The 22,055-nt window shown below is 36.6% G+C and overlaps 2 protein-coding genes across 10 annotated transcripts in view; one reads left to right on the plus strand and one right to left on the minus strand.

Moving 5' to 3' along the window:
* The window catches only part of LOC105212471 (protein draper), a 37,707-nt gene extending 30,779 nt beyond the window's left edge, over positions 1–6,928 (plus strand). For 4 of the 9 annotated variants that reach the window (XM_054229976.1, XM_054229975.1, XM_054229977.1 and 1 more), the window contains exons 7-13: positions 312–518; positions 583–915; positions 1,242–1,409; positions 1,479–1,766; positions 1,834–1,989; positions 2,129–2,200; positions 4,081–6,928. In XM_054229976.1, the coding sequence (XP_054085951.1) occupies positions 312–518; positions 583–915; positions 1,242–1,409; positions 1,479–1,766; positions 1,834–1,989; positions 2,129–2,200; positions 4,081–4,418 (1,562 nt within the window). In that variant the 3' untranslated portion in view covers positions 4,419–6,928. The remainder of the gene's footprint in view (positions 1–311; positions 519–582; positions 916–1,241; positions 1,410–1,478; positions 1,767–1,833; positions 1,990–2,128; positions 2,201–4,080) is intronic. The other 5 variants (XM_011184466.3, XM_011184468.3, XM_011184469.3 and 2 more) reach the window with 4 other exon arrangements.
* Positions 6,929–9,378: 2,450 nt separating this feature from the next.
* Positions 9,379–22,055, minus strand: part of LOC105212472 (uncharacterized) — a 124,146-nt gene continuing 111,469 nt past the window's right edge. The window contains exons 2-3 of the mRNA XM_011184471.3: positions 13,673–14,602; positions 9,379–12,221 (exon numbers count right to left, since the gene is read on the minus strand). Of these exons, the coding sequence (XP_011182773.3) occupies positions 9,844–12,221; positions 13,673–14,602 (3,308 nt within the window). The 3' untranslated portion in view covers positions 9,379–9,843. The remainder of the gene's footprint in view (positions 12,222–13,672; positions 14,603–22,055) is intronic.

The raw sequence follows: 22,055 nt of genomic DNA on the forward strand, positions 1-22,055 counted from the left end.
GATATTATATCTAATTTGTGATACCATTAAACTAACCTCACTTTCATCATAGCACATTTTCTGTCAAAAGCATGAACATTCCTACACAATTCCTCTCCCATCTACAAATTTACACATAAACATACAACAACCTTAATAAAACAAGAAAATATTTTTATAACTGTTAATTTCAATTATTTCTTCTTTTTTTACCCTAAACTTTGGTTCCATTACGTTGCTGTATTTATTGTTCGTACATTTGCGTTACGTTACGTTACGTTGTTTACGTTAACTTTGTTATTGTAATGCGTATAAAACGCCTGCATAAAAAGGTGTACATTGCGAGACAAATTGCCCAGCTGGCTATTATGGTGAGAATTGTGATCAAGTTTGCAGATGCCTGAACAACTCTTCCTGCGATCCCGATACTGGACATTGTATTTGTGCTGCTGGCTGGACTGGCGTTGACTGTTCGGAGCCGTGTTCGCAAGGCTTCTTCGGCGTTGGCTGCAAGGAACGTTGCCCCGATTCGGCGCAAAGTAAGTGCGAACATTTATTTTTCCGATAATTCATATTTCATAAGCTCTTTTTTTCACTTGCCAGATAATACCAGCTGCGATCACATTACTGGCGAGATTGTCTGTCGTCCCGGCTACATTGGTTTGACCTGCAAGCATCCCTGTCCGAACGGTTACTATGGTCCTGGCTGCAAGAATAAATGTCATTGTGAAAATGGCGGCGAGTGCAATCATATCTCCGGTCAGTGCTTGTGCTTACCGGGTTGGACGGGCGCCAATTGTAACATCTCTTGTCCGGATGAATATTATGGTCCGAATTGTGCGCAACACTGTCGTTGCCAAAATGGTGGCACCTGTCGCAAGAATGATGGTTTCTGTGTTTGTCCAGCCGGCTGGATGGGTACACGTTGTGAAGAAGGTAAGACGTATTAGTAACGGAAAGGATTCTATATCTATATTCAGATATCTCTTCTGATTATCGGAGATAAAAAAAAACACATTCCGAGAAGTCTACAAGGTTGAAAGAGGCTTTGTAGAACGTTATATTATATTAAATTGTGATAAATAGCATTAGAAAACACAATGAACCGATTATCCGTTTTATCCGGATTTTATCCGGGTTAACGGATAATGCATATGGAATGCTAGATATTGCAATATAACATGTTCAACTCAGATTTTTCCCAATTTAAATGAAAATCTTCAATTTCTAACTAACACTTGCTCTTCCATTCCACTCTACAGTCTGTCCCGAAGGTTTCTACGGCAAACACTGCATCACTCAATGCGAATGCCCCTCACAGAACTTCGTCTGCCACATTGCTGTCGGTTGTGTTTGCCGCAAGGGTTACACCGGTGACAATTGTGATAGACTACTGGCAGAGGAACGCATACAAGAGGCGGATACGGGCTGTAAGTATTTCTACTTATATAAATTTTATTTCTGTTAAATACTAATTTACACACATTTCAATTCAATAGCCAATCGTGCAGCCGTCGTTTGGGGTACATTCATATTCCTCATATTGTGCGGCATTATTGTGGCACTCGTCTTCTACTATCGCCGACGCGTCTCCAATTTGAAAACTGAAATACAACATGTGCAGTATATAAGCGATCCCAGTCAGAGTTGGGCAGATCGCCATAATTTCGATAATCCCGTTTATGGTTTTCCAGAGCAACAACAACAACGTTTACTCAACAATATGCGTCCGAACAATTTGGGGCGTAGTGATCTCTACACGGATAACTCAAATGCCAGCACTGGTTGTGAGTCCCATTTGCATACCTTCCTATATTCCTATTTTCATACGTTTTTTCTCTATCCACGTTGCAGCTGCTTCGTATTCTGTCAACTTCACGCATGACATGTTCACCAAGAATTTAAATGCTGATCTCACCAATCCGAATGTTTACAATCCGTATGAAGATCCCTTGAAGGTGGAGCATGTCTACGATGAAATTAAGCAGAAAGAGGGTTACAATAATCCCGGTATGTATATTGTTGTTGTTGTTCGATTTTAAGCACTTATTTAAATGCATTTGTAATTTCATCAATTTTAACACGCAAAAAACGCAAACGCCAATTTAATGCATATGAAACATGCATACATATGTGTACGCTTACATAGTCAAAGTCTATTGCAAGCAACTATTTCCTGAGGGTAAGAAAACGAATTCAAGCCAACAATATGTGATCTGGTGTGCGTATTTACATATCTATTGTCAATTTTTCCGCTACATTTTTTGTATATTTTATAAAAGTTGTTGTTGTACATTAGTAATTTTAATGTTTACTCGTTATCACTTGCTAGTAGTTTGAGTTAACACATTTCAATCGTATAAAGTTGTAAAAATTATATAACACTGTACAAAATTTGGCTGGGTATTGAACCAAACTGTTTTTTTTTCGAGAAATTGAGACACGAGTAAACAAGTGCATTCTCCGATTTTCGAAGTTAACCTCCAAAATCGAATTTAAAATATATATATTATCAGTTAAATGATATATTTACTGAAAATTCTGAAGTAAGGATACAGTCTATATTTTTTTCTTATTTCAATGGTGTATGACACTTTGCGGCCAAGCTTATATAACTATGTATGTTATAAGGGGGTCCAGTATTTTTCGAAAAATATATTCTTTATTTTTTTCGAAGATCTAACTTTAACCCTTGGTGGCATCTGTAATATATACTTGACCGAAAAGTTTTATAATCCATTAAATTAATAGCAAAATGTAGGGTATTCCATTTTTTAGATTTTATAGTAACTTATCCTGCAATTAATAATTTTTTTTTTTTAGAATTATTTTTTTTTTTACTTTCGAAATTAAATATTTCGATTTTTGGAAATCGGAGTATACAATTTTTTTTACACATGGCTCAAGCTACCCAAAAAATTTAGTTTGGTCAAATTCCCAGAAAAAAGTCGATTTTGTCGTATAGTGTAATTGATCATAGAAGTCTAGGCTTCATATTCACTTGACACGGTTTATCGTCTCAAAACTAATGATAACAGCACACAATAACTAAAAGTTCCCGATCAATTTTTGGAAAACTTAGGACATCGAAAGGAATATAAATAATTCAGTATAGATAATATAGCCTTAGATTGAGATTATTGTTGATGAAATATCAGGGGCTAAATTCTGAAACGTTACATATTAGTTGGACGTCAGTTGTACGTTAACTCATGCGGTTGCTTGCCTCCATACTCAGATATATGTTTAGATGTTTTTCGGCTTTCTCCTCCAATTTGTAATTTTCTATTTGATGCTCTCTTCTAGTAACACATATCTTCCGAAAGGCTCATTCACTTTATTAGACGTTTTTTCAAGTTAGAATAGGGATTTTTATCAGATTATATACTTACTGTAAGGAAAAATTGTATATGGCTGACAAAAATTTCTATCCTCAGGCCTAAAAGAGCTTTTGGATCTAGCCTATTGGTTTATAGAAAAAATAAATTTTAAAACAGGTGACCTTGAATAGTTGCCGACTTCTTCTAAATCGTATCCAAGTTATATTCTTGTTCCAAAAAATGATATGAAAATTTTAAACTTAATTTATGTTAGGGTCAAATGTCTTAAAATTAGAGCGACTTCGATTAATAATGTGGCTTAGTAAAGCCCGATTTTGTGCAGTGTTGCCATAGAAAATTATTGAGTTTGATTAAAAAAGATTTACAAATATTTTATAATCAAATATTGCACTGTTTGTTTTTCTTTTTGTGGGTGTGGCATTCGGTTCTTCGATCTTGTATCGAATTTTATAGCAGCGAGTAATGCTAAAATCGCACAAATAAAATTTTATATAGAATTTACACAGCTCACTACTGCCTCTAACTCCCGTGGTTATTATGAATTTAATTAGTTGTATAAAAACACGTCACATCAGCACTTTTTAGCAACAATTACAATGCTTTATATAGCACCGCTTATTCGCTCGTTTATACAATTTCACGCATTGTTCTTTAAATACAAATCAAATAACTGCGTTTTGTTAATTGTTTACTGTTTTCTTCACTTCACTTTTTTGAGAAAATAATAATAAATACTATACGTATAAACTCACTTCCCCAGATGAGTACGATCACTTGGACTACTCGCGACCGAGCACATCGCAAAAGCCGCATTATCATCGCATGAACGACACAACGCTCAATATAAACCGTGACGAAGAGAAGCCGAGCAACTTGAAGGCGATGAATCAACTGTTGGAGAAACCAACCGCCGCCGCTAATGGCAAAGCGGTAACAGCATTCGAGGAGGCGCACGAAGAAGAAGCTGAAGCAGCCTCTACGTCCCTAGCAGCACTTACTAAGCAATTTACCGCAAGTGCTGAAGACACGACAAGTGATAGCATTTGCGATAATGCATCGACTGCCTCGCCCAGTTCCAATACAAGTCAAGCGATATAAATGCGTGCTTTAAGAGCAACATACATATATATATTTTTTAATTGCTTTAATAATTTTGTGTAAATGCGTTCAATTATATTTTCTAAGAAGTTTTGTAGAGATATGCAATTTATGCAGCGTGAAAGCAATATTTGTATATGCAAAAGCTAGAAGTAACTTTTGTTAAATTTTTTTTTAAATTTTTTATTTGTTTAGCGCTTTTGTTGTTATTTTAATAACAAATAGTCTCTTTTGCCAATTTTTAGAGTTCACGCTTAGAATGTGCAAGTTTCGCGCTCTCATATTTATATGCTTTTGTAAGCAGCACCAATCGCTTTCTCAAGCGCAGGTGTGAATTATATAGCATATCATACATATTTATATATATGTATTGTAGATATATTTTTTTTAATTTGCATATAATTTATTCACTTATAAATTTATGTATTTGGAACTGCTCAGCATAATTGTACACCTACACTATATTTGTATATTTCTACGCTCGAATAATTTGTATATTTTTTATAGCTTTTATTTATAATATAAAATCATTAAAAGCAGCGTGCGAAAAATTTAAAATTTATATATTTTTTATTATTATATTTTTTTTTTAATTTTTTTTGTAATTATTTTTTTATATTTTTTTTATAATTTTTTTTTTATTTTTTTATCGTTTCTAATTATTTTATTTTAATTTCATTTTTTTATATTATTATATTTTTCCGATTTGCTCATTCTATATAATGCACTAATTCTTAGTAATTAAATTTATTATTATAATTTTAATTTAGGAAAAACAGACTTATGCATGTTTCAAAGTAAAGGCGTGTTTTAGCTCACTTCGATATATTTTGTGTGTTTGATATTATCTATAGTAAATAGTGATACTGTGTTTTTTTATACAATATAAAGAGATACATATATATTTAGTATATAAATGCCCAAAAAAAATTATGAATTCTACACTAAAATAATTGCAATTAATTTCTTAAAGAAAACGTAAAATCAAGTAATTAGAAAAGTTAAAATTTTGGAAATGAAAAAATTAAAACCAAAATTTTAAGAAAATTAAAAAAAAATAAATTTAAAAAAATTAAAAAAAGTATATTTGTTTGCAAATTAAGAAACAATTTATAATAAAAATAAAACAAATATAGCAGACATTAAAAACGAATTAAAAAATGTATGCAGCAGCTCAAATTGTGTTAATATTGAAAATTACATTCCTAGAACATATATTGCAAAAACTGCAAAAATTATTATTGAAAATAATTCAGAAACTAAAAATAATGAGTACACAATTGGGAAATATATTTGAAATCTTCAAGCACTTAAATATAAAAATCAAAGAAAATTAAAAATTTTGTGACTTAAAAATCTTTAATAAAAAACATAATTTTCAAAAAAAAAAAAACAAAATTCAAAATTAGAATAAATTAAAAAAATTCTGAAATCAGTCAAAATTAAATAAAAAATTATATCAGATTAATTGTGAGTAATTTTCAAAAACTGCCTGCTAAAACAATTCGAAACAATTTGCTCAAGACACGAGACACAATAATTATAAATATTAATATAATATTATATCATATATATAAATGTGTGTTGTTTAATACCGTGTTATCAGTTATATAACGAGTACCTCTTCCCAAAAAATAAAAAAAAAGTATAACAAATTATATAGTGTAAGGTTTACATACAATTTTGGAAAGAAAAATTAAATGCGCATATCCGCCATATGTAAACAATATATACAAGAAAGCATACATATACAAATACATATATACATTAATGAGTGAGAAGCAGCAATAAACAAAACTAGAATTTCAACAATTTTCGAAAAAAAATTTAGACAAAAAAAATTCAAATTTTAATAAAATAAAAAAAAATTGCAAAAAAAAAATATTTCAAAATTTTAATTAACTAAAATCGACAAGAATTGATTAAAAAATAAATAAATTAAAATATAATAAAATTCAAAATTAATTGAAAAGCAACAAAAACGAACAAATCGAATATTAAACAACAATTATTCGGATCAAAACAAATCATAAAACCCATGCAATCAATTAGTAGATTACTAAAAAATGTTGTTAAAATTTCAAAGTTAACGTGTGAAGTAAAAAATATATATATTTTATTAATATTAAAATTTATAGAACCCATACATATATAAAGCATTTCAAAAATATTTTAATATTTGAAAAAAAAAATACGGGCAATAATTTGTAAAAATTTTAAACCCTTTAGTATAAGATTTACAAAGTAAAAATGAAATCATAATTATTATCATGCGCCAAATTTTAAAATAATCATATATTTAGTGTTTTTTAAGTAAGTTATATACTTCTACATATAAAGAATTAAGCTATTTCATAGCAATAAATATAATTTAGAAAAAAAAAACAAAATACATTCGAGTGAGAGCAATAAGAGAATGCAAAGCATATTAAGTAATTTACGATTTGTAAGAAGCAGAAGTTGAAAGTTAAACTTGCAAACAGCACTTTGGTGTGCATTTTAAACAACATTTAGCAGCCATATTGCTGCATTTTCAAATTTAGGGCGTGTGGCTCCCACTATATTTTCGATTTATATAGAAATTTGTGTGCGAAAAAATTGTGTTTACTGCGAATTAATAGTCGTAGATACATATTGTATAGTAGTGCCTATGTTTATTGTAAATTATTAAATAAATAAATATTTTTAAACAAATTCACAATTTGCATAACTTTTTTGTGATTACTACTACGTTGACTATTTTTTTTTGAATTCGAAAAAAATTATATTTTTTTTTGCATTTTTGTAGTTTTGTATAATCGACACTTTTAGCGTTGTATTTTAGTTCGTGGTTCAATTTCGAAAATAATTTACAGAATATTATCTTACATGAAATTGTATCTTATTTGGCCCTAATTAGGTAATTAAGGTCTTTATGATAATACAAATTATCTATAATATAATTCTGATAGAATTTTTTATTACAATGGACCTAATCACTGAATCCCTTTCGATCGAAAAATCGATACTATCGAAAAAATATTACGTTGAAATCATTGAAACCGTATCGAAAATAAAATGTTCGATTTAAGTGAGCTCACTTAGTTGATAAAATACTTTCCGCCGATCATAGATGTCGCTAATTTGAAATCAATGAATCCACAAAATCGAAAATTTTTGTCGAAATCGATCCGTTGGTGAGTAAGTTGCAGAAATTTCAAAGGAATAGAACCTTTGTTAGTATTTATGTAAACAATCGTATTTAATAATTAATAATACAACAGTATTTAACAAAAATAATTTTGCAACTTAAAAAGGAGGTCAAGAAAGTAGAACACATCCTTGTTATATAACAAGGGATGGACGCTCAACGAAGTAGCTTTAAGTACAATCGAGGAGGAGGTCCTCTATATATCAGTCCTGGATTTCAAAGACTTTCCAAGTTTTGAATGCTCACCAATAACTGCAACAGAAAATATTCAGGATGAGATCCCGATAACAAGTAAGAGACTAATAAGATACCAGTTGGTGTAATTTTCCCCAACACTAAGTTTCAGTCTAACTATCACAATCACTTAAGTGTAACGCGATTGTATCGGAATAACGCGGTTGAGAGAATCAATGAAATGAAATTTTTAGATGGAAAAACCTTTTCGTATCGAAATCGATTTCGCTACGTAATGATTTATTTGACTTACTCGGTAACAATAGACGGTTTTTATTTCTTCATCCGTAACAACTTGTAAAGTTAAGTCCTCCATAAGGTCTAAGCTGTTTAATGACTTTCCATCGTCGTATGACAAACCTTTGTCGATCTCTCTCGTCATTGAACATTATATTCTTGACAAAAAATATCCACAGACTTTTCACTTATATAAAAAATCATCTTATGTTGATGTTTTTAGGTAAAAAGACAATGTTTCATTATTTTATTAACAAATTTAAGTCTAATCTTCTTTTATTTTGGGCCATAACATTTAAAATCTCTTCCTCCGTCACGTCTATATCTCTATGGATATTCAAGAGAGCCATTCCGTTCAGCGTGCTTCTCCAGTTTTATTTCTTAAATATGTTTTAAGCCTGCGAAGTGAGGAAAACGAGCGTTCACTTGAAGCGACAGATACAGGGATTGTTGCTCCAATCTTTAAAAAACGATGCACTGTTTTGTAAATTTTTGCATCGCAACAATTCAACGCGTCCAAAAGAGTTTTGGATCTCTTTGTTTGATTTAACCAGTTCCTGAAAATATATTCAAAATTTTAGTTAGAAAATATAATATGAAGAAAAGATTTTTAACCTTTTCCACATTCTAAATTCAGCAACGAAATCATCGGGATCGTCTACATCAGCGGACCACTGCTTTTCTAAAACACGAACAGTCTCCTGCATCTCAAAATTTTATTTGGCAAAATGTTTTCAATTTTGGAAAGCAGCTCTCGATGTTTTAAGTCCATTTTCGACTCACAATTCCCCTTAAATCTAAAAAAATTCAGTTCAGCAGCCACAGAGTTATAAGGCAAACTCATTACTTTGAAGCAAATTAAAAAAATGTCTCTGTCCAGTTTATATTTTTCTGGGTTTTTTAATTGGCCTACATTCCCACAACTTTATAATACTATCCAGATACAATAGGTTTGATTTTAGTTAAACATTTTCATAATTTCAAAAAATTAAATTCTATCAGCAGAAAAGTATCAAAATAGGCCGTTTGTGAACAAAAAAGTATCAAATCACAAAATTTAGAAAAAAAGTATCAAAAAGATACAATTGTATCAAAACGGCAATGCTGTGAGTGACTAATGTATTCATTTATTTTACATATTCATACATCGTCGGCAGAAAGATTGCTTTGAAAATAACAAATTACAATTTTTCAAATGACTATGTAGAATTAAATTCTATTATTTAAAAATTCAATTATTTTGGGGGGGGGGGGGGATTTGGGCGTTCGCACCTGGCCTCATACCGAGACTATTAGAAACATTCACTGGAGTTTTCCTTTTTCTTTGGTGGTCTTCAAGTCCAAATCGTATAATGAAACAATCGTCGTATATTGTTTTTTTAATTGTTATGATGATGGAGTGATAATTTATTTAATTTTTGTAAACAGCTTTCATTGCAATTAATCTTAAGTTCATACACATACATACAAACAACGTTTTCTATACTTAAAGTACATAAGAGTATAACACTTTTTAAGCATAATTAAATGTATTTCATAAACATAGCACACCCAGTGCTACAGACAAATATCTTTTTTCATTTTCAATTTTAATTTTAATTTTATAGATTATTTATAATATATTATATTTAATATGTATGTATGTATGTAGCTGCTACAGACTAAGCGACTGGAATGAGTGTATGTGTGGGTGCAACTTACAACTAGAAGAATCAAGTTTAACTTTTCGTTATTGATTAGTAGTTATGCAAAAAAGTAACGGATCTACAGATAGCCATGACCGGCCACCTCGGCGGGTATGTAACCCTCGCGTCCGTCACGCGTGCGCACATAGAACCATTGTCGGTGATCTTTGGACTCACGACACTCACAGAGTGTCACAATTTCACCTTTGTGCAACACAATGCTCTCGGTGGAGTAGTCGGTGTTGATAGCGACCAGCGTCTGACGCAAGCCATGCTGCTTCCGGCTGGCCATGTGCAGCACGCTGGCGTGTTGTTGTAATTTGGCGTTCTTCACGCTGCCATTTGTGGTGGAGTTCGCCGCAAAGCTGGCGCTGTGCGACATGCTGGTAACGCTGGGCGTGGCATTGGGTGTCACACTTGCCAGCGTTGCATTGTTGGTATTCTTTGGATGAAGGTGTTGGCCGTTATGACCGTTCGTAATGTACGAGCCATTGATGAGCGGCTTGTTGTTGAATTGTTGCAGCTGTTGCTGTTGTTGTTGCATATGCTTCTGCACGTGTAACTTTGACTTATGCTGCTGCTGTTGTTGTTGTTGCAGCGTGACGTATTCATCATTGCCGGCGTTCTGCTGCGCCAACGCTTGCTTTGTGGATCTAAGTTGCGCGTAAGCTTTCTCGACTAGACGCGGCTGCGAGGCTGCACGCAAATAAAGCCGATCCACCTGATGTTCACCGCAAGTGGAGGCGGTTGTGGAAATGATGGGCGTGGCATTGCCATTTGTCGCATCCACATCGGTGCCGACGGCATCACCGCGCTTGCCACGTGGCGTGCGTGCACCATCGGAGCGCGTGCCACCACGCAGACGTATCTCCTTTTCGGAGTCGGTCATATTGCCGCCAGGGCGTGGAAATATATCACCGTTGGACTCCCAGCAGGGCGCTGGTTTGTTGTTTACCGCAGCGCCACTACGCACATTCGGTGGCAGTATGCCGAGCGGCAGACAACACGAGTAGACGACATAGCCCTCCTCGGCATGTGGCGTTTGTACATAAAGCCAGTTTTGATTTTTGAACACCGCATTCACGACCATACCAAGCGGCAGTGGAATTTCAATCTGCTGTTGTCCCGGACGCGTTTGGTACAGTGTGCTGGCGGCAGAGAGCACGACAGGTATATTGCCGGGCGCCGCTAGTGAACACTTCGAGAGAAACTCATCCACATTACTTATCTCGTAGCCGAACTTTGGGCCACGATTACGTTCGCGTCGTTTGCGATGCCGATGACGGCGGTGTTGGCCCTCCGAAGCAGCGATCAAGCTCGGCTCGGAGTAAGTGCCTTTCAGCGACTTTAGTTCCTCCTTTTCAAGCACAATACCATTCGGGGTGAGCACCGCGCCTGCTGCTACCGCTGTGCCACAGCCATTTTTGGCCAACTGACTTGCCTCAGCACCGTCCGCATTGGCTCTGCCATTGCCTTGCAGCGTTGCCATCTTGGCTGCAAGTCGTTTACGTATCTCATTGCGCTTTTTGGCCAACGAAAGCGCTTCGCTGTTGTCATAACTCTTCGGCAAACGTTGTGGGGTACAGACGAAGAGCAGCTCACGTGAGGGTGCACGAGTTTTATCTCTATATTCCAATAAGTTCTGATTGCTGAAGAATTTCTGTGGTGTCAATGCGTTGGCTGGCATATGTGCGGTGGGTGTGGTGGCATAGCCATTGAGTGGATCAGTGCTGCCAGGCAGCTGTTTGAGGCGATAACGTTTCGTTGTCGTTGTTATTGTGGTAGTAGCCGTATTCGTCGTCGAAGTGGTGGTCAACTGTGTTGGTACCACTTCGGTGCGTTGCTTAGTTGCTAGCAAACCGTTTACACAACCGTTATTATTATTTGGTGTCTCTAATGTGCCGTTGCCAAGTTCCTTGCAATTCGTTGTGCTCGGCTCCTCATCGCCATTCAAGGGTGTATGTAGTTCGTTTTGTGGCTCCTGTTGCTGTTGTTGTTGTTGTTGCTGTTCTCTTAATACCCAAGTTAGTGAGATACGCGGCCGGCGTAAACTTAAATTCTGACCCATGTCCCGTTGAGTTGAGTTCGTTGCTAATCTTTGGTACTCGACGTCTCTTCTGTTCTCAGTGTCTTCCACGTTTAATTGTGCACCAACATCTCGGCCATTATAGACACATCGTCGGAGTTCGGGTGTGCTAATAGCATGTTCCACTTGCGGCTGCCAATTGTTGGGTTGTAGATCTCTAAATCGTTCGACCTCTCGATCGCGTGCCACTGGACGGATTTCATCTATTTCCACATAATCTGTGGAGCAGCGACTGTGGGTGCGACGTGGTGGTGTTGCTGTAAAATTGCTCACAGAGCTGTCGTTGCTAGTGTCATTGGGTTCGAGGGTTTGTTCTTGCTGCTGGTTTAGAATTAAGGAGCAAGCGTGTAGCAAATCAGGGCAATACGCATCTGAAAAATAAATAGGAGTTTATCGAGCACAATCGTTATGAATAGTTGGTATAGTGAATTTTATTTAAATAGGGGGATGGGGTCATGTGTACAAGGTCACGTAAGTGAGGGAAATTTCTGACACGAACGAATATTTTGCACATGGCCCAAGCAGCTCACGACTTCCGGTCTTAGACCAAGTATCGTCTGGGTAGCTAACAGACATTCGTTTATATGCGAGCTAAAGTAAGAATGCGAAGCTCGCTTACGCGTTTGTGTATAGGGTTTGGGACCCACCACATAGAAAACTTGTCCCAATCAAAAATCAAACAAAGCTCGGACCCCTATTTTGTTGACGACTCCTGCTAACATTTTTCGACTATAATTGCATAAGTGGTCTTCATGATATTCAAATTCAAACGTTAAATGCTTAGAAAATGATTTAATAAGAACAAGTGCATTATTACACACTCTTTAAAACCTTGTCGACTTACAGATCGAAACTGTTTTAGAGTTCCTAACCTTACTTTGTGTCTCTATAAAACATATTAATGTTATGAGGGGAATTTTCCATTAAATATTGGCTATATACTTGACTTTGATCGTGGTGTTATTTCACAAATGAAGGGGTCTGCAAGTATGAGGCCTTTTAGAGACTTGAAACGATATCTCAAGAAAGACACGGAGTAGAGCAAAACTTGTTTCGTTTCGTAGTAAGAGGTTGTTGGGATATCCAAAAATCAGATCTCAATTTGGGTCAACATTCTTCTTCATGACTGGCGTAGTCAAAGGCTCAACATTAGTTATGGAAATTAAGGGCTTAACCCAATTGAAGTTATATTTAGACCAAACAACATAATAACTTTGGCTTATCAAATCTACTGGTTAAGTCTCTATTTTTGATGTAGGAACAAATCCTATATTCGTTGTATGTTTTATTTAGATATCAAATACACTGAGTCCCTATAAAATACACGGCTCTTAGAACTTCAAAAATGGTATATGAAAATCGTTATCTCTAAGCTTCTGAAGTTGGAAGAAGCTTAGGAATCTACGCATGTCATTTTAAAAATTGTTTAATATACCTTAGCGAAGCTTGTTACGAAAGATTGTATTTGTAACTGAAGTAATCTGGATTAGCTGGATAAATTAGTAAACTAAACTTTAGGGCTTCGTTAGTAGATCGGCAAGTTACAGTCGTGTTGATGGGTAGATGAAGGTTTACATAGTATGTTTAAGAGCAAATAAGAGGAAGTCGATAAATCTGGAAACTCGGGTAATAGGAACTGGCTATTTAAACGCCAATGCCCCAAAACTTCACATACTTGAGGATTGAAGTTCAAAATGAATATCTTTTTCTCTCTGTTCAGCAAAGCTTAAGTGGACCTCTCAGTTTTAGTAAAAAAATATATATAATATTTTCAGGGTTGGGCCAAAACTTCTCTTGCAATTAAATGTAGTGTTGTACATACCCCTTAAGCCACGACCAATACGCTGCTGGCGGCGTTGACGTCGTCGTTCACTACCGATTGGCAAGCGAGCGTAAGCTTCGCTGTCACCGCTGCTACCGCCGCCTCCACCGCCAGAGGCACTGACACCAACAAGCTGATTGTGGTTGTTGAAATTAAAATTGTTGTTGTTATTATTATTGTTTCTATTACTAAGGCTGCAATTGCTGCCGCTGCTCGTGCTGTCTGTGCTTGTCGCGTTAATATTCGATAAACGTTGTTGCTGCAGCAAATGCAAACGTCGACGGCGACGCAAGTGTTGTTGATGTTGTTGCAGCTGCTGTAGCTGTTGATGTCGCTGTTGCTGCTCTCCCACTTGTACGTGTGCTTCAAATGCCGGCGCTGGCTGTTGCTCTTGCTGTTGGCCAACTGTTGGCGCCACATTCTCGCCCAGTTGCACTAATTGCTGCTGCGCTCGCTGCTGCTGCTGCTGATATCCAGCGCTGCACGCGGGAAGTAAAACTTCAACATAATCGGCGACATTACTGCCACATTGAGGGACGTTGAAAGCTTGGCATTGTGCTTGCGCTGCCGGCTCGTATGGCTGCCAGACTTCCGCACTATGGGCTACGTCCGCGCCAACAACACCCGCTGCCACACTGCCAGTGTGCGGTGTGTACGAGGGCGGTGGTGTAGCTGGCAGTGAGTCGTAAACCGGCGGCGGCGTTCGACACAACACACGATTAGCAAACTGATGCCGCCCACTCACGTTGTCCTCACGCGGGCGAATTCGGCGCGTCGTCGAGTTGTCTAAAGGATTTGCCACTCGAAGCGTAACAGCGTCACAACTGGTGGGTGAGGCGGCCGGCGATTGTTGACTCTGCTGTCCTTGCCCTTGCTCGGCGCTCTGACTGTGTGTGCGTGTACGCCGGTGTTGTTGTTGCTGTTGGCGTTCTGCGAATTAAATGAAAAAGAGGGATAAGATAACAATGAGACCTTGTGCTAGCAGTTAGAAATGGCAGTAAATTGCAAATATATTTAGGGTTGCTGCATGAGACGGTATGGGTTATAAGGATTTGTGTAGATTTTGTTTTTAATTCTTCCGCTTTACAAGCAATTCAAAGGCAAATACGCAAATTAGTGCAGCGAAATATTTTAATAACTCTGCAGAACCCTTTTTTCGAGTTTTTTTCCTTTTTTCAAAGCTTTTACTGACATTTAGCTTTACATATGTATATGCGAGGGCAGTTGAATATATCGGTGACTACATTTAAGAGTTCTGTAATGCTTGAAAGCTAAATATATAATAAATAAAGCTCTTTTCCGAAGAAAGAGAACACGAGTTTAGTCAATAAAAATCCGCTCTGAAACTAAGACCATAATATTTTTCGAAACTAATATTTAATTTTAAATTTTTTTTTCAAGATGTTTTCGACTTATCACACTGCCCTTGTATAATCGTTGTGTATATAAATATGTAATTTTTTTGTCAGCTGCGCTTTCGCTTCTAATTGCGAAATTTGAGGCCTCTCTTGATGACATTGAAATCTTTTACTTAAATATACATTTTTATTTGTTCCTCTGCCATTCTTTTGGAGTGTACTTTATGCAATTTTCTGCTGGTAAATTCGCACTTGAATTTACATTTAATACATAAAATTATGATGTGCCCCAAAATTATCTCGATGTGATATTTTAATTTTTAAAAGAATTTTTGAACTAAAATTGTCTTCAAGCCTTGCGAACAACATTTTGATGGTGAAAGTGTTCCCATCCAAAAAATGTTGCAGATACCAGATACAAGTAATAGTGCCAAGTCTGAAGAATATGATGGGTTTGGTAGCACATCCCATTCAAGCTACAAAAGCATTTGGCGATCCTTCAAGCTTGTATGAGGTCTCGTATTATCCTAGTGGAACACTACGCCTTTTCTATTAATCAATTCTGGAATCTTATATTTCACTCAAACGATCACTTTGAAATCCCGCCAAACAGAGAACATAATTTTGTTTTGTGACTATCGGCCTTCAAAGTGGTTTGAGCTGGTACATGCGTTTTAGATTACGATCTCTTGCGCTTTACATTCTAGTAAACAACCCACTTTTCGTCGCCAGTGGCAATGCGCTTCAAAAAACTGTTTTTTTCTTCAATATTTCTTTATTTATTGAATCTGCTCTTTGAAGTCTTACAATAAGTTATTAAATCTAAGTAAAACTGGACAAGCTCCACCAATGCTTGAGTTGTTTTGGGGAAATGTTGATCTTTAGTATGCAGACATATCTCTTCGTTTTAGACGTGATTCAAAAATGGATCACATTTGATAAGTAAATCACAGTGTTTAATGTGAAGAAGCAAATGTCTTTCTGTAAGAGCATGACGCACGCATATGTCAAGCTTCTAATTACGCTCTTAGACGTGCTTGAGAGGAACTTGAGGCTAGAGATAAGACTAGCGAGATCCATGAGACTAATTTCAAAACGGCTGGGATGGACTGACCATGGAAGGCCTCGTTGCTAGCTACTACTTTTGACCATCTTTCTGGCAGCATGCGTATTCCGTGACGAAAGAACTCCTCATCTTTCGAGTCCATCCAAGTATCAATCCAATTTTTGACTTCTTCATAAGAACTGAAGTGCTCGTTATCTAGACCGTGTGCCATCGATTGGAACAAGTTGTAGTCAGATGGAGCAACTTCTGGAGAATACGGCGGGTGGAGTAAAATCTCCCATTTCAGCGTTTCCCAATATTTTTTGACCACCTTTGCGACGTGATGCCGAGCATTGTCATGCTGCAGAATCACTTTATCGTGTCTTTCCTCGGCCGTTTTTCTTTTAGTGCTCGGCTCAAACGCATCAATTGCCTTCGGTATCGATCTCCTGTGATGGTTTCACTTGGCTTTAGCAGCTCATAATATATCATCCCCTGCTGGTCCCATCAAATGCAATGACCTTCGCGCCGTGAATGTTCGGTTTTGCCGTCGTCATGGAAGCATGTGCAGGTTTTCCCCATGACTTTCTTCGCTTAGGATTATCGTAGTGGACCCATTTTTCGTCGCCAGTTACAACGCGAAGTAAAAATCCCTTCCGGTTGTGCCTTTGAAGCAGCTGTTCACATGGTTTCAAGTCGTTAGAAACCTAGTTTCCTTGTTTCTGAATTATACCCAGGGCTTTGAGGCGTTTTGATACGGCTTGCTGTGTCACTCGCAACGATTTGGCCAATTCCTCTTGGGTTTGAAACGCATTTTGGTCGAATAATGCTTCCAATTCAGCATCTTCGAAAATCTTCTTGACAACCATTCGCGACATGTTCTTTCACTTACAACAGCCTCACCGTACGTAGCCGAAAGCATTCGATGAGCCTCAGATGCACTTTTCTTGGAATTAAAAGAGAAAAGCAAAATTTCCCGCAAATGTCGAGAATTCGGCTCAAAAAGTGACATTTTCAGTTGAGAATAAGTTTGGGATGCAAACAGATTTCTACAAATATTTTGTTGAGTTAATGTTGATACAAATGTCCAAGATCGATATGAAACATTTAATCGACCAGTGCTTGACCCTAGAGACATCTATTGGAAAACGGCGGAAGCAAAGTTGTAGACCTAATAACCAAAAACAACAACAACAAGTAATATTGGTGAAATCTTGTCTCTTTTGCAGTGATTTTCATTATTGCTCAGACAATTTGTCACCAAAGCATACAGCAAATCGATACATAAATACTATACAGACATGCAACTGTATGAGCAAGCAACCAAGTAGTGTTGTTGTTATTGTTATCGTAATGTAGTCAATTATGTTGCACACTTGTTGGCTGTCAACTATTTATGTCTCTATTTGCAACATTTATTGCCGTGGTGATTGGTGATTGCCACGCTTTTGATGACGCTTGCTTGTACATACATTTATACTATTTTGTTAGTCACAAGCACACATAGACATACATTTGTATATACACATGTTGCTAAGCAATATTGCTGGCTGCTGGTCTTACGAACAGTTGACATGGTTAGTTACAAGCCGCGCTGATCGTGAAACCAGTCTGCAACATACAAACAGGTGAATTAGGAAATGTGCAAAGCTTAATTAGGTTGCATACATACAACAACAACAACGAGGTACTTTCATTTTTTGCCATAACAACAGCAATTGAAAGCGATTGGACAGTAAAGTGTTTAGTCCAGCGGGGCAACACGCTGACAATTTGCTGTCAAAAAATCACGCGTATATTGCTGCAGTGGAGGCGTTATAATATAATTGTGTTGCTAGTGCTTGTTGTTGCTGTTGTTGTTGTTCCGCATTAGTTCCGCGAAAACCGCTCACAAGTCATCATCTAAATCACGTAAACTCCATTAAAACCACTTGGAGGAGCAGAACGAATTCGCATGATTATCATTAATAGTCGCTGTAGCAGCGACAACAACAACAACAACAATAACAACTGAAAATAATAATAACAAAAAAAAAACGATTTGCGATTTAAAAGCGTCAGCGCACGAGTAACGCAAAATAAAAGCTAAACGAGACAGTGCAATTTCACTAGCGTCAAACAGACAAACCTATATGCCACACATCACATACCATATGTATGAGTGTGTGTGTAGTTGTTGCAGCATGTGCATTCCAATCGCATTAATGTGAAACGCATGCGCGCCAAAAACTACGACGTGCAACCAACAGACAACCGCCAACAACCAACAACAACAACTGGAAACAATACTTAACATCATTGACGGCATTGGCAAATTGTTGTTGTTGTTGTTGTGATGGTCGTCAATATGCCTGGCACGACTGTTGACACGCCCTCAAGGGCACACTTTCATTACCCGCGCCAAGGCGAAATCAACAGCCAGCAACAACAACAACTTAGGATTCTTTTATGAAAAGCAACAACAAAAATGCAACAACAAATAATAATAATATAATAAAAACTAAACAACTGCAATTGCACACATGCAACGAACAACATAAGGCGAAACACGTCAATGAGCTTACAACAACAATAGCAACAAAGCATCAGGGAGGAATAACCATGGCATTAACACGATTCTTGCACGATCCGCGTAAACCATAGTGCACCGATCGCGGTTTACAACAAAAGCAAAAGCAAACGAGTCACCTATCACGTTGGCAGCAAAAATAATTCGATGTATGAGGCTGCTGCGCACAGTGACTTCGAAGGTACTGATATGTGATCAAAATTAGTTTTATAGTATTATATAATTAGTATTATAGTTCAAATCCGAATGTCTGTCTGTCCGTCCGTCCGTCCGTCCGTCCGTCTGTGCAAGCTGTAACTTGAGTAAAAATTAAGATATCTTGATGAAACTTGGCACACTTATTTCTTGGCACCATAGGAAGGCTTTCGAAAATGAGCAAAATCGGACCACTGTCTCGCCCACAAAATGGCGAGGTATGAAGGATCGCACTATGAGGGGCATATTTGGATGTAATTTTTTTGTGGAAGTGGGCGTGGCCCCGCCCCCTACTAAGTTTTTTGTACATATCTCGCAAACCCATAGAGCTATATAAACCAAACTTTCTGCAGTCATTTTTTTTAGCCACTTCCTAATACAGTCCAAAAATGAAAGAAATCGGATCATAGCCACGCCCACCTCTCATACAAAAGTTAGGTTGAAAATTACTAAAAGTGGGTTAACTCATTAACGAAAAACATCAGAAACACAAAATTTCACATAAGAAATGGCAGATGAAAGCTGCACTCAGATTTTTTTACAAAATGGAAAATGGGCGTGGCGTCGCCCACTTATGGGTCAAAAACCATATCTCAGGAACTACTCAACCGATTTCAATGAAACTTGGTTTGTAATAGTTTCCTTACATCCAAATGATATGTTGTGAAAATAGGCCAAATCGCTTCACAACCACGGCTACTTCATATATACCAGAACTTTGAAGACAATCTGAATCGTTAACTTTACAATATATAAAGTAAGTACTAGTGAAGATATCGGTGCAGAACTGTGCACAAATACTATGTTAATAGTGTGGCAGCCCCATTCTAAAAATCACCGAAATCGGTTCATAGGTTTTTAAGGCCCCATATATCGAACACGAGGACCTCGGTGCTTCTAACCTAATATTATGGTTTCCAACTTTCAATGGACTTTATACACTATATATGACGAATATGTGGGTCAAATTGTGTATTATATAATATAAATGAAGTTAAATAAATAAATTGCGAGAGTATAAAATGTTCGGTTACACCCGAACTTAGCCCTTCCTTACTTGTTTAATAATAAATATTGTTTTTTAATCCTTAAATATAGTACACTATCGTCTTAAAGTTCCGTTTACCACAATCATTTCCTTCCCTTTAAAAAAAAAAGTTTTTTTCGGCTTCTAAAGCAGACTACTGCCTTAAGTTCACTGATGATTGTGATCTCTGGTGATCCCTCTTTGTTGAAAATAATAATAATATTCAACCACTGAGTTATAGGTTATGTAGTATGTTATACATAACCCTACCATCAGTTCTGGAATAATTTTCTATATAAGAAATCGAGTAGCACATCTTTCACTCAGTAAACTAATCCTCTGATCCTTTTATCCTTTGAACCTTTGAACACTGATGATGATCTGATCAAATTCTCTGAATAGTCCGAAATGTACTGGTGATCGTTTTGGTAATGAGCAAATGGGTCAGGTGGAAAAATTTCTTGCCTTCATAGCCGTGAAGTTTTAGAGATTTTTTTCTATTTTGAGATCTGTATAGCACCACCCTTCCTGGAAGGTAATACTTTGTATTGGGTAAATAATTGACTTAATGAATAAACAATTAAAATAAATAGCAATTTATAAGCCACCTGTCACATTTGTCCTAACAAATTGTATGGAAGAATGATCGATAACAACATCCTATGAGATCATTGAGGTCATTGGATTATTCGTGAGGTTAGTGGTTATTTACTTGTATGGAATAATGAACTGTATGATTTAGCCTAGAAACGTAATTCACAGGATCATCTTCGAAGTAAATATGGACTGTGTAGCTCTGATATATGTTGATGTCATATTACGAAGCAATAAAATAAAACCAGCGAATATTGGTTATAGAAAAAATATAAATTTAGTTTAGTTCTAAGACGATAATCAAACATTTCATGGAATGAAGGTTATCTGCGTCATTTCAGTGCAGTAGATTGTCCTGGACGGGCATTTTAAACATTTTTAAAGTGAAAAGGCAACTCATAAAATCTGTCAGAGCTTCATAAGCGATTTGCTTTGAGCTAAAAAGAAAGTCTCGCTAAAAATATTCTCTTAAAATTAATTTAAAAATGTTTCAGCCTCTCAGCTGTATTTCTAACACCCCTGGAAGCAAGATAGAAAATATTTACAATAATTAAGATGTCAAGATTTTGCGATAAATATACATCAGATAATTCTTATAGGCACCCGGACAATTGTTTCAATGGCTTTAAAACTTAATACCAATTGGTTATTCGTTTGTAGGTTAATTTAGGTTAATAGGTCATTTGACGAAAGCTCGCTGGAAAATCCGAAAACTCTGGCGATCTTAGCTTAATCATGATAAAATAAAAACAAAACTTCTTTGAAAAAAAAAAACAAAATTTTCCATATTCCAAAAGCATAACAACAAACTATTCCAAAATTAAACACTGTGCAGTCAGCAGTTAGCTTTGTTGGTCTGTTGGCAGCCAGCATATGATGAGTTCCAATGAAACCATTATGCACGGCATTACCCCTTCGACAGCATCGTGCTCCCTGTATAATATTCAATGTCCTGCCAAAGTGGTGAAGTGTTGTGACCAAGTTGCTCAAGCGCATACATATAATCGTATATATATATATGTTTGGGTGTCTGGACCTGCATGCGGGCCCTTTACCTATAGCTTACGAGACATGCCATTGACTGAGCCACACTATGATTAGCCAGCGCATTGGCGTTGATCATGTAAAGGTCGTTAAATTACGACATGATATATGCGAATTTAGCGAAAATCGGTATATCGGCATAGTACAACAACAACAGCAACTATTTTGCTCTCATAGCATTAAACCACGTTTGGAGCGGATTATATACTACATATTCACATTGAGTTGTATGTATATAAAGGAGCATATAGCATGAGCAATTTCATACAAGCATAATTTCAATTTTAATTTTATGAATATTTTTAGCAAGCTTACAACACTACGTCCCCACCATCAACTCCACTCCATCTGATTGTGCCAACGATTGGCGTGCCAATGTCACCAATTGCCGCCGAGCAGCGGGAAAGCCATATTGCGCTGCTGGCATTTATGTTCGGCTTGCAACATTGTAGCATTTCCACTAAAGTATAGTCCACAAGTTATTGCCAATTGGCACACCATGCCGCCAACGAGCCACGAGCGTTGCCACCGCTGCCATCGACGCCACCGTT

This window comes from Zeugodacus cucurbitae, chromosome 4 (assembly GCF_028554725.1).
Source record: "Zeugodacus cucurbitae isolate PBARC_wt_2022May chromosome 4, idZeuCucr1.2, whole genome shotgun sequence".
In the NCBI taxonomy this organism is placed as follows: domain Eukaryota; kingdom Metazoa; phylum Arthropoda; class Insecta; order Diptera; family Tephritidae; genus Zeugodacus; species Zeugodacus cucurbitae.